Consider the following 13,626-nt stretch of genomic DNA (forward strand, 5'->3'; position numbering starts at 1 on the left):
CAGGGCCAGGTCTCCCCACCTGCCTCAGACAGTGAGGGGGGAGAATGATGTCTTTCCTTCAAGCATCTTCCTCTCAGCTCCTGCAACTAGGGCCAGCCAGCTCTACTGTGCTTTCTGGGGAATGTGTGGGCCACTCTCCAGAGTACTGCAGCTGATTAGGGACAGGGTCAGGGTCAGCTCACCTGCTCTCATGCCCCTAGGAGCCATGTCTAGCTGGCTCTGGATATGAGGGTTGCAGGTAAGCCTGCTGGGAGAGCATGAGGGTACGAGATCAAGCCCTATCCTGCTTCCTGACTTCTGTGAGTGGCATCTGGGAGGGAGAGATCCCCTCTCCTCCTTTTTTCCCTTGCCACCTGCCAGGGGTTGGAGAGCTGGCCCTGTTGGTTATGAGGAGAGCTGGCTCTGCCATTTACCTGCTGCAGCACCTGGGAGAGCAAGCCCTGCGCCTTGCCTGTGCGGCACAGGAGAGCTAACCCTCGTGGCAGGGGAATGAGTTAGGTGGCCCCGTAAGTGTGAGCATGAGAGAGCTGACCCCGCCACTCGTCTATTGTACATTGGTGAAGGAGAGATGCTCTCCCGAACCCTTGTCTGTTCCCACCTGTGTCAGGTTGGAGAGCTGGCCCCGGATGGGAGGATTGCAGGTGGGCTGGCCCAGAGGGAGTTAGTGAAGGTTAGTCAATCCTGACTCTTGTCTGCTATGCAGCAGTGTAAACAAGGGAAAGATGCCCTCCTCCTCCTCTCCCTTGTCCCTCACCACCCATGGCATTTGGAATAGCTGGTTCTGGGGTCAAGAGAGTAGAACTAGCTATGTCCCTTGCCTGCTGCAGCACTTGGGAGAATAGGCCCTGCACCTCACCTGGGCAGCACAGTAGGTCCTGGTGGCGTGGGTATGCATGAGCCAGCCCTGAGGGCATGCGAGTAGGAGAGCTGGTTCTGCCCTTTGTTGGCAGTGGCATTGGATGGGCCAGCCAGGACAGAGCAGCAGGTCTCACCCTCATGGTGGGGGTGTGGGAGAGCCGGCAGCCTGGTCAGCTCAGATACTGTTCAGGCCCAGATTCAGAGCTTTGAATTGGCCCATCCTAACATCTTCCCTACCAATGGACTACATTAAGTGGCAGGTTCTATGAATACAAAACTACTGGAGCTTCTTAACACTGCTCAACAATAGGATATCCAAGAAGAGTACCACTGAGGATCATGTATTGACAGAGCAGCAGAAGTCTGAGGCCTTGTACCAGACCAATGACTCATTGCAATGTATATTTGCAACCAAAGAAGTGGACAAAAGGGTATACTGTGGGACATACTATGGCATGCACAATGTAATTTTTTTTTTCTGATGAGTAGGAGGTTACAAGGGTGAATGGTGTTTATGAGGAAACTAGGAGATGAGTGAAATCTGGGTTCATGATGTGAAATTCCCAAAGAACCAATAAAAAGCTAAAAGAAAACCTATATAGGGTAACAGGAAGTTACTTAAAAAGGGGGTGGGGCGATAAATAGATGGTGAAGTAACCAGGCAATAGCCTTGAAGATGAATCACAGAGCATGGGAAGAACAAGGGGAATCCCAAGAGTACACTAATCCCACGGGACCAGGATGCAGGGTTGCATTACCCGTAAAGACATGTAGAACAGCAGTATTTCATCAGAGGGTGTGTTTTATTTTTCTCCTAATCAGCATTTAGTAGGCTCAATGAAAATTTAAATAAACCATCACAATGAAGACCATCCACACCCATGATGTTGAAGCCAATTGTAAATAAATGTCCATTTTATAATTCAATTGAATGACACTTAATTTAAGCAGAACATTCCCATGCAAGTTAGAAAGGAACCTATAATCATCACAAAGATGAAGTAGCTGTGATATCTTTGTATGTCATACAGATCATGATGGTTGTGATTGGCCAAATTATTCTGTTCGAAACAGCAACAAAACTACTACTGAAGTAGAAAGATTTGTCTATCCACTGAGATAAAAGAGCAGTTAAATCCAGTAGGTCTAATTTTATCAATCTATCCATGTATAATTTTAAAATGTTGACTTATTTATGTGTCATTGCAACTCTATCAGATAGGCGGTTTTACTATTATAAATTGAGCATTCTATTAGCCTCAATTTATAGATCACAAGACTAAGCAGAAGAGAAATTATTATCCACAGTAATCATTTCTATCTAGCAGGTAGACAAACACAGGTTAGAGAGCTAGTTTTGTACCATGGCTACTTTGGAGATAACTTGTTCAAGAAACATTATAACAGAAAGGGAGGTGGAATTATATAGGAACTGTGTATATATCGGGAAATGCCCCCAGGATAGCAGGCAGCAACTCAGAACCTTTAAATGCTTAACAGCACATCCAGCATTATACATAGCGATAAAAGAGGGAACAGTGTCTGGAGAGATAGCCCAGCAGTTAAGAGCATTGCCAACTCTTCCTGAGGTCCTGAGTTCAAATCTCAGCAACCACATGGTGGCTCACAACCATCTGTAATGGGATGTGATGCCCTCTTCTGTGTGTCTGAAGACAGCTACAGTGTACTCGTATACATAAATAAATAATTTTTTTTTCTTTAAAAAAAAGAAAGAACAAGTTCAAGATGCAGCAAAAAGGGAATTTAATGAAAGGGGCAAAAATAACTTGGAACAGTGACATACAATTAGAGGAATATTAATGACCTAGCCAGTTTGGTACCATCCAAGGTCATGTAAGTGGCTCAGGAAGATTTCAGTGAATTGGTGCATGTGGAGATCAGGACTTAGGTTGTGAGGACAAAGTGAAGAGATGACAGAATTAGAAAGCACATTTTGGTGAGTAGATAAGTGGAATGGTGAGTGGAAACAGACTGGAGAAGTCAGTGGAATATACTGATTTTCCTACTGAACACATAGAAATGTTTGGATAAGTTTAGAAATGACTTGTCAGTTTATTCCAAAAGAAATTCAGGACTGTGTAGATTCGAACATCCCATTTCACTTACATCCCAGGAGTTTAGAAGAAGAACAAAAAGAAACAGGGAAAACAGAAAAACAAGCAAATGAATAAAAACCAAACATGATAGAGAAAAGAGAGAGCTGGTATGAAAAAGTTAAAAAAAATGACAAAAACCAAAAAACTAACTTATTATTAAAATTACATCCTGAGAGTACCTGTAGGAATACGAACAGATATGGATGAATCATGTCTTACTTAATCTGTAGCCATGATCATGCATGCCTTTTCTAGCTAGATGTATAGCACCAATTCCAAAGGAAGACTGGTATCTACGTTTACTTTTTTTTAAAATCTAGGTAAGTAGTCAGCATGTAGATGATACACTGAGTTCTAATTGACCTGCCGTCCTGGAATATGGAAAGATGTAATGAAAGGTCAACCCTCTATCTTTGGTAATATCTCACGAATAACAGTGCTCCGGGGATATTCATGTTTTTACCACGGTAGCATGCATTTCTAAAACAAACTGACACAGTCAACATAATACTGCAGCCTGACACAAGACAGTTCTATATATCCCACCTCACCACAGATACCCCTTTCTGACCTCAGAAATGTGATGGATAGAAGAGGCTAGGGGAACATATATTAAATAAATGAAGTCAATGTACCAGAATACCCTGTAAGTCACTGAATGTAAAACAGGTGCAAAAATATGAGTAAAGGACCTCCTGTTTTAATAGTTACTTAAACTTATTATTAAGGAGTGCGGAATATAGATACAAAATCGAGCCTGTGAAACAAAGGTGACTAACAAATGCAGTACTTAATTACTCAGCTATAGCTACTCAGGGAGAATTTTAATTTTTTGCAAATGTATGTTTTCCTTCATAAAAACATTCCAGCATCTGTTTCATATCAGAGATGAATAAAATATGTCCACCAGAACAGAATACATTGGCCTTTACTTTTGAGTTTAATTGTTTTAAAAGATCATCTAGAGGGAAAAAAAACACACTTGAAATTTTTCTTTTGTTTTTGTTACAACTAAAGTTCTCTTCAGTTGCTGGCTGGTGGATCAGATGTGTACATCAGTACCTTTTAACATCCCTGGAATTGTGAACTAAGAGGAAGACTTTCCTTGATTATTGAAAACCAGTTTTGGACTGCAAAGAAAATTTTTCTTAGTTGAGCTTCATAGGGCACAAGGTACTGCAATTGTTGGATGGGTTGAAATTGGAGCCAACCGTGCACACATCTTACAAAGGACTTTAAAAATCCATCAGCAAAGATTGGGTCAATCCATTACTGTGAGTCGCAGTGACCAATAGGAAAGGAAGGAGAAGATCCAAGAGGGCTGAGGTAAGCTATCCTGAAGCCTGTCAGAGTGGAAACAATACATCAAAACGTCTTCATGGTGACCAGTCACCATACGTTTCATTTTTTTTTTTCAGATTGGAGATTCAATAGCATACAGTCAAAACATTTTTTTCTTTTATCCCCCATCAACTTATTTTAGCTAACTTAAGACCAGCCACAGGACTCAACGGTATATTCCTGGAAAGCAAGGTAAACCGTTTTGTACTTTTTACAACTTTTGGTTTGGAATTAAGAGTTCTGATTCAAAAGATTCAAGGTTACAATTTCAGTAATTAATGGAAAAATGCGTTACTCTACTTTGAAAAAATATTAACTTGTCTTTGTTGGAAGTACTCCAGAGAAGCGTTCTGCAGTCAGAGGGATTCTGACAGCTTGCAGAAGCAGATCTGAACTTTAATGGGAGGAATGAAAGACCAACATTAATGAGTGGTTTTATCTTCATGGCCCTAGGAAACATTGAAATGTATTTCTGTTTATTAAAAGTTGGTGTAGCTAAATGCACATTGAGGTAACTGAAATTTTGATATATGTATTTGTAACATATATGTTATAAGAGTGTGCTTAACATTTTTATTATACATATATTTTTCTCTGACAGTAGTTCTTTGTGGCTGTTATATCTGGTGCTATTCAATGGGGAAAGTCTCTCTCCTAAAAGCATCCTACACCAGAATATATTAACCTAGTCTTTGTTACCATCTATATTGGACATATAAATAAAGGGGAATTTCTGGCCTATATTCTAAATATTTGTATTTTTTTATTCTGATTAATTATGCAATATTAGAATAAATATATACCAAATTACGTAAATAATATGTTAGCTATACATAAAATTTCTGTCATATACAGGCATGAGCATATATATGCATTTGTACAAAATAGAAATAGTCTATATGAAGGAAATTTTAAGAATTAAATAGGAGATAAAGGTTATATGAGAGAATTCATAATTCCATTTCTTGGCTGCACATCTCGATTCTGATACTGTACTTAAAGTTATACAACTCTCTCTCAAAAGAAAAACTTACCTGAAAAATTCAGAACCAGAGATGAGTCACAAACTTTTCTTCAGATCCTAAACCCTTCTTTCACCATAACCTTCTAAATTGTTCTTTGATGTCTACATTTCTTTAGTCCAAGGGACAAAAAACCTGGAAAATATCCTCCAGATGTTGGCTCATTTAAGAGTAAAATAAAAGCACATGCAGATGCCCATCTCTGAGGAACGGCACGGAGTTGCCACTTAGTTTATTAGATCACATTTTGTTCTTTTATACTCACGACTGGTCTCAGTGAAGTTTCTTAAATTAATAACTTGAAATGGAAAAGCACTTAAAGTTTGTGAACGTTGCTTTCCATTTCTCAGCTTTCGCTATGACTCAGTTCAACCCAGAGTGCTCAGTGGCTGTGGATTTCTTTCAATGTCTGTAAAGTGCTTTTCCTATGATGAGGACTCAATAAACGTGACTCCGTTGCTATGCACGGATGCGAAGTTGATACTCTCAGCTCTCCTGTAACTAAGCAATGATTACCGATTTGATTCATGCCTTTGTCTAAAGGTCAGTGCACTATTAGTCACGTGAGTGTTGCTTTCTCCACAGGCACTTTCAATGGCAACTCCCAACTCTATTTGATACTCTGATTACCATAGACACTGTATGTGGACACAGAGGTGAGGCAGGCCTATGGGTACAGGACCCAGAGGAGTGGGATGTCCATGATGACTTCTACTGTCCCAGAGAATGCTTCTGTCCACCGAGTTTCCCTACTGCCTTATACTGTGAGAACAGAGGTCTCACAGAAATCCCTGCTATCCCTTCAAGGATCCGGTACCTGTACCTGGAAAACAACCTGATTGAAACAATACCAGAGAAGCCATTTGAGAATGCCACCCAGCTGAGATGGATCAATTTAAACAAGAACAAAATAACCAACTACGGGATTGAGAAGGGGGCCCTAAGTCAGCTGAAGAAACTTCTTTTCCTGTTTCTAGAAGACAATGAGCTAGAGGAGGTACCTTCCCCACTGCCAAGAAGTTTGGAACAATTGCAATTAGCCAGAAACAAAGTATCCAGCATCCCTCAGGGGACCTTCAGTAATCTGGAAAACCTGACCCTTCTTGATCTGCAGCATAACAAACTGTTAGACAATGCCTTTCAAAGAGATACCTTCAAGGGGCTTAAGAATCTCATGCAGCTAAATATGGCCAAGAATGCCCTAAGGAACATGCCCCCAAGATTACCAGCCAACACCATGCAACTGTTCCTGGACAACAACTCCATTGAAGGAATACCTGAGAATTATTTCAACGTGATTCCTAAAGTGGCCTTCCTGAGGCTTAACCACAACAAGCTATCAGATGCAGGCCTCCCGTCCAGGGGGTTTGATGTGTCCTCCATTCTAGACCTCCAACTGTCTCACAACCAGCTCACAAACTTTCCCCGCATCAATGCTAACCTGCAGCATCTACACCTGGATCACAACAAAATTAAAAGTAAGTAGCCATGAAAATTTACCAGTGACCAAAATATCGACCATCGTGTCTAGTCTCTGCCCCTTGTAGGAATAGAAGCTTGTGTTGTCCCGTACCAATGACTAGTGGGTTGATATAACTGACAGATTATTTTCAGTTTTCATTACACAACTTTGTTTCTACAGTTATGAAAACTATCAAGATGCCCAAACCTTCAAGTTCGGGATCAAGAACTGAGTCATAGTAATCTACACAAGGCTTGTATGTAGGGGAGAAAATACACCGTCCTATTTTTTCCCCTGTGGGATTCTGATATTTCTCCCTCTATGGGTAAATATCATTATGTCTCAATATATCTTTCAGGGTGAATGCAAGAGGCTTGTGCCAACATGCCTGGCACTTTGAGAGGAAAAATGTATTGAAGAAAGTACAGAAGGCACCAACAAGCTCAGAAGTAATATGTAGAACAGGATTTAAGGGATTATAGAAGAGTTGATGCCTGCATTTCCATAATTATCATCACCAATCAAATATCCCCAGATAGAGTGTACATTATGGTCTGCACCCCCGAGTTTCTGAGTCACAAGTTCTCGGATAGGACATGGACCTCTCATTTTCAGCAGCTTCTCAGGGGCTGATCCTGGGGTACTGGGAATCACACATAGAGAACTGTTATCACAGCTCATGGTTGTGCTCCCTTGAAATGGGACCCAGTGAGGGAACTGCCAATCAGTGGTACATCCTCAGCAAGGAAAACGTTACTGCTTCTGGAAAACATCCTCAGACATGGAGTAGAGAGTGGAGCATGTTGAAATCTTTCGAATCAAAGCTATTATTGAGAGATGAACTGGCTGCACAAAGTACCTTCTTGGAAACATTTGAGATGAACTTCACCAGTTCCTAGTCAGGACAAGCTGTCTCTGTGGGTAGAATCGAGCAGTCCTATGTTCCATGCACAGGGTTGCTAGTATACAGCCTAGAATACATCTTCCGTTTGTCGGTGCCTTCTGTACGTTCTTCAGCATAAGCCTTTTGGGAGGATAATCACAAGGCAATTCCTTTTGGAAAGTTTGTTAAAGTGCAAATCTTGAAACAAGAGTTGATGGAAATGCTTTATAGAAAGTAAATCAGGAAAATGCCACAGGGTTATGCCTACTAGTTATCTCTTACTAAAGCTTCCCTGAGCATATGATCAAATAAGTGTGTCATTACAGGATTAGACCACCTTTCTCCCAGGAACTGCGTGGGTATCATCGATTTTTGTTTATGTTATTGATGCCACGGATTTGAGCCTAAAATCCTGGAACTAAATGGCATGCCACCACCATAGTGGTGATTTTCCTCCCTATGGTGAAAAAATTCACCAGTAAGAAGGAAAAGATGCAACTTAGAAAGCTTGTTAGATGAGCAGTCTTAGCTGAGTCAAACATCACGATGAAGGAGGGCCCGGAGTGTGTGAGCTTTCCTGAAGAGGTCTATGCTTCTGCAGGTACACTCTATCTTTAACAAATCCCACAGACATCTGGAATAAAGAGTTGACTTCAAGTGTCTCTACATAGATATTTGCATGTGAGTCTTACACACTGGGAACTTAAGACCCAGTGTTCAGGAGTGAGGTAGCAAGAAGATGGGGAAGCAAAGCACTGTGTCCTCCTCCACTGAAGTTTTGCGAAGCATTTTCAAAGACTGTGTTCACACAGTCCATATTCTAATAATTCTTATATATTAGCATATTTCACAATCAACTGATATTGAAAAATGTTGTAGTGGTTCCCTCAACCCAGGTATTTATGACCCATGGATCTGAAATGGGGCCTAAAATTTCAGACTCGTAATAGTACTATTGTTTCTTGTCCATGGTTAGAGAAACGCAAAACCTTCCAAGAGCCTGTGTGACATTGTTGGGAAGTGCAGAGAGGGAACTGGAGGTCAAGTTTCAAAGAGTCACAGAGTAACTGCAGGGCCAAGAAGAGAGGCAGTGTCAGCTTCTTACCTTAAATAAAATGAAGTCCTGGAGGCCCCCTCATTTAACACAGGAATCTTAGTGTTATTTGTCAAAGAAATAAATGCAGAGCAAGAATTCCCTTTCCTTTTTTGTTTCCTTTTTCTTTTACTTTTCTTTCCCCCTCCTTCCTTCTCTCTCTTCCTCTCCCTCTTCCTCTCCCTCTTTCTTTCTTTCTTTCTTTCTTTCCTTCCTTCCTCCTTTCTTTCTTTTCTTTCTTTCTTTCTTTCTTTCTTTCTCTCTTTCTTTCTTTCTCTCTTTCTTTCTTTCTTTCTTTCTCTCTTTCTTTCTTTTTCTTTGTTTTTTTCTTTTTTGTACATTAACTATTTTTTCTTCACTTTACATTTCAATCACTGTACCCAATCCTGGTCAATACCCCTCCCATAGTTCCTCCTCCCATCCTCCCTCTGCTTCTCCTCTGAGAGGGTGGAAACCCCCTTCCCCTTCAGTTTTTACCCCATTGCTGGAACATCAAGTCTCTGCAGGGCTAGGCCCTTCTTCCCCCACTGAGGCCAAAAGACAACTGAGTTACGGAGCTGACTCCACAGACAGGCAACGACGTTAGAGGTAACACCCGCGCTAGTGGTTTAGGATCCACATGAAAACCAAGCTGCACATCTTAGAAAAACTGGACCACAACTTCATGAATCACATGGTTTTATAATAATTGTTAGTGTACCTAATTCTTCTTGCCACATAATCTAATTGTTAAAAACCTATGTTTCCCAGAAACAAAACTTTTATATGAAGAGCCCATTGGATTTTCCAGTGAACTTTATTTTTGTGATTTTTGGAAAAACAGGGTCTTCTTCTGAACACGATAAAGGACTTGAGGTTTTATGTAAAATATGTATATACTTCAACAAGTCACTTCTCCCCATTCTCTGTGGAAAATCCTAACATGGAAAATGATTAAATTCAGAACTCTGGCTTCTCACTTTCCAGTTATTTGTATGTGCTGGCTATAAGGGGGAAGAGGGACAAGAATGTTAATCAAGGCACTAGATAAAGCACAGCATCCCTGGTGGGCAAGGATCCAAGTAAGAAAAAAGGCCTAATCTGGGCCTGCTTTTGGGTAAGAAGAGTACTCATATTTCTTGATATAAGTCTGTGTGGAGGAAGTGGAAATGTATGTGACAGTGTGATAATCACAACACTGATTCACATGTAAGCCATTATTTACATTGAGTTAACTTACAAGGCAACACATGGTTTGGACAACATAGCCATGATCGAAGTAGAAAATCATTAAACATTATTATGTGAGTTTTCTTGCACCTATAGGGTCACAGGTAAGAATCTTTCCCATGTTAGAGGAGACTAGTAGAAAAGGAACTCTTGCTCAAAGCCTTTGGTGAAAAAACAGAACATGTGGACTGAGGTTTGAGAAAATCTCCTCCAATGTTCTCCAAAGTCTGTAGTTCAGAGGTCTGGTGTAAAGGCCCTTCACTCTGGAGAAGACTTGATGTGGCATTTGGCACTGTGAGCACTACTCTAAGGCAGGTTGTTCTCTCACAAATACTAGGTTTATGGGATATTTCTTGGCCTCAATCCTTTGTAATTCAACTATTGGCAAATACCTTCCCTCCAACAAAATATTCTTATGTGGAGAGATTCATGCTGTAAGTATTATATGGAGAATTATATTAAAAGCATTTATGTACATTTACCATACACTATTTTGAAGATTTTAAGGTATGATTAAAGCACACACCCTTTGTAAGACTCTTTCAAACATTAATCCATTTCCTTTGGGCCAGATCTGCTACCTCTGCCTTTAATCATCTGAATGCATTTCTCATTTTGTACCATAAGGGAATTGAGACAAAGTCCATCTCACCTGTAAACTTAGAATATAACTGACCTACCTCATTTACCTTGACTCCATTAAAGTTTGCAACAATATTACCTATGTAAGTTCCACACTAAAAGATAGCAGAGTACAGCACTAGGAGACAGCAGCTGTTACCCCAACACCCTTTCAGGATTCTTTCAGGAAAGAGAGAAGCATACTAACCTACGTGACAATGGTTTGTATCTCTAAGGTTTCCATTACTTGATGTCACTTGGCCCCTTAGGACCACTGTAGTGCCTTGTTAGTCTAGATCTCCAGACTCTCTGCCGTTTCAATGTAATCATTCATGCCATCTCTGCCTCCATAGATGTGAACATGTCGGTAATATGTCCCACCACACTGCGCGCCGGACAGGATGCCTTCCTTCACGGACCTCAACTGAGCTACCTGCGCCTGGATGGGAATGAAATCAAGCCACCAATCCCGATGGATTTAGTGGCATGCTTCAAGCTTCTTCAGGCTTTCATCATATAAAAGCAGCTTCAGAGAACCCACACTGGTTTAAGAGTAGATGTGTGTGGTATGAGATTTGATTGTTACTTCTAGGTCTAGGTCATAAGCCACACTTGCAGTTGTTCTTAACCACCATTTTCATATGTGCTGCTTGTTTCTGATCAAGGATGCTTGTCAGTGACATACAGGGACCACTTGCATTAGTTTGCTTTCCTCTGATTAACAAAACAGACACTGAGTTGAGAAAGTTCCTCAACTCAAAGCTATTTTTGTCTCCTTGCAGCTACTAATACCCATTTTTTTTCATTGTCACACATTCAAAATAATTTGCTTGTATGTGACCAAATTTAGGTGTGCTAATAGTGTCTACTCTCTATAAGCACCACACACACTGAAGCAGCAGGAGGAAGTTCTGAAGAATATGAAATAAATGAAATATTCCTGTCTCATAAGGAACCCACTAGTCAAATGGTTCATAAAAAGAGACATCTAGTTATTGGAATAAAACAATAAAGCAGGAGACGCTGGAGTCCCTTAGAGTTCAATGATAATTCAGAAGAAACTGGCGGTTCGCTATCTTTTCTTTTCGTATGTTTCCTTAGATATTATGCACTATCTCCAGTAACTGAATCCCTAAATTTTCCAGTCATTATAACACAGTTTGCAAACTATTCAGCTCTTATTTTGATTATGATTTTGGAGATTTTCTAAATAAAAAAATGAATGTTTTCTAACAAAATTGAGGTGTGATGTTTGTTTGAAGGACACTATTCACAACTTTCATTCAGAAGCTTGCTATAAGAAGAGAGTGTTATAGTCTCTATTTTGCCAGCATGAATTCAAGCAAATATGTTCTATCATACTTTTCTTCCAGGAAGCATACAACAATTATATTCTAAGTAAATGATGTAATACATTGACTTGCAATCAGTTTTTAAAAACTCAGCACTTCCTTTGTCAGCAAGGAATATTTTGATATTGTAATCTAGTTCTATGAATTTTTTACATACTATAATAACAAATATACGATACAAAGATTAAGATTTATACATGGATTTCTATATGCTTTCCAAACAATTTTCCTAACATGCCAATATATTTCAATAGAAAAAAACCTTATACACTTGTGACACACTAAAAGAGTTCTATACTTCAAAAAGATGTCTATACTTCAAAGTCTTTCAAAAGCTTATCATCTTTCCTACACGAATTCTCTTGAAGAAAACATGATGTAAAGTATTCTCTATTTATTTTCATATTCAAATTTATTTAGAATGAGAGGCCAAATAAAATATTTCTAAGGCAGGAAATTAAATTAATTGGCATAATATAAACATCTAAGTATTATTTTTAAGGCACATACATTGTAAAAATTATGTCATATACAATTATGTCATAAGATATTGGATATTAGCAATTACTGGACCTAGAAAAACCATACACAGAGTAAATATAGTACCTATAAATATTTGACATATTATGGCTTAAAAATATATTTTAGGAAATTCAAAAGTAAGAAAAAAAATCATCCAGATGGGTGAAAATTTTAAGGAATTACATTCTACACAAAGGCAGCATCTCTACAATGACAATCTCCTATTACCCACAAACTGGTTTTGTGCAGTTTCCATAACAAGTGTTCACAAAAGTCTGAAACTACTAAAAGGAATATTCTAGAATTAAAGACATCATACGTTTTAAGTTACGCATCTTTTTGAGAATGGTCATGAATGCTCTCACTGTCCTGCTGCACCCCAGTCAGGAAGAGAGATCTTCCTTTCTGCAGTGTCTCCATGCTGTAAACCCTACCCAGTCTTTAGTCACTCAGAAGTTATCTGACTTAAGTGACTTGTGTCACAATACCGCGATGTTCCTGATCAAATACTCAATGTGTGAGACACAAGGCCTGCATCCTTCGTTTCATTCCATCATGTAGACATTGTGTCATCTTTAGCTGTTGCCACAGGAAAGCATGCAGTATGATATTTTGAGAAAGGAATACTAAATAACTTATTAACATAGACTGCTCTTATTATTCTTCTTCTTCATTGGTCACTACTGTGAATCTCATCCTTGGGTTAACTTATGAACTCAGCTCAGGGCCAGGCATGCATGTGATAAGAGAGCAAAGCATACTTATAGTTTAGTTCTGTCAACAGTTTCAGCTACCCACTATGGGAAATACATCAAACACAGACAATAAGTGAATACATACACATTCAGATCTGTCCAGTGATTCATCTTGAGGTAGTTAGTCCTATTTAAACAGAGACGGGATAATATAAAAGCATTCCTAATCTGCAGAATTTTTGTGAAATGTTCCTGCCAGGTATTTGAAACTTTTCCCTTTCTTTCCCTGCTTCTTTCTTCCCTCCCTCCCTTTCACTCTTATCCCACTTTTCTTATCCCCGCCAATCTCCCCTGTTGATTCCAATTCCTCCCTTTCTGCCTTCCATCCTGTATTATCTTTTTGAGTTTGTTTCAAGCATTTAATGTGTAGTCTGTGTGTGGACATGTGTAC

The 13,626-nt window shown here is 39.6% G+C and overlaps 1 protein-coding gene across 1 annotated transcript; it reads left to right on the forward strand.

Annotated features, from left to right (window-relative positions):
* The first annotated feature begins 912 nt into the window (after positions 1–912).
* On the forward strand, positions 913–11,844 carry Kera (keratocan). Its single transcript, XM_032917500.1, has 3 exons — positions 913–1,027; positions 5,974–6,816; positions 10,960–11,844. Exons 1-3 carry the CDS (start codon positions 913–915, stop codon positions 11,124–11,126), a joined length of 1,125 nt encoding a protein of 374 aa, XP_032773391.1. The 3' UTR covers positions 11,127–11,844.
* The last annotated feature ends 1,782 nt before the right edge of the window (positions 11,845–13,626 follow it).

The sequence above is a fragment of the Rattus rattus genome, chromosome 1 (genome assembly GCF_011064425.1).
Source record: "Rattus rattus isolate New Zealand chromosome 1, Rrattus_CSIRO_v1, whole genome shotgun sequence".
Classification (NCBI taxonomy): Eukaryota; Metazoa; Chordata; class Mammalia; order Rodentia; family Muridae; genus Rattus; species Rattus rattus.

What these genes read in the sequence shown, in the direction of transcription:
- Kera (XM_032917500.1), top strand. Translation starts at nt 913, where the DNA reads ATGCGAGTAGGAGAGCTGGTTCTGCCCTTTGTTGGCAGTGGCATTGGA. An exon ending in GTGGGAGAGCCGGCAGCCTG is followed by an intron (nt 1,028 to 5,973) that starts GTCAGCTCAGAT and finishes TGATTACCATAG; the next exon opens with ACACTGTATGTGGACACAGA. An exon ending in GGATCACAACAAAATTAAAA is followed by an intron (nt 6,817 to 10,959) that starts GTAAGTAGCCAT and finishes CTGCCTCCATAG; the next exon opens with ATGTGAACATGTCGGTAATA.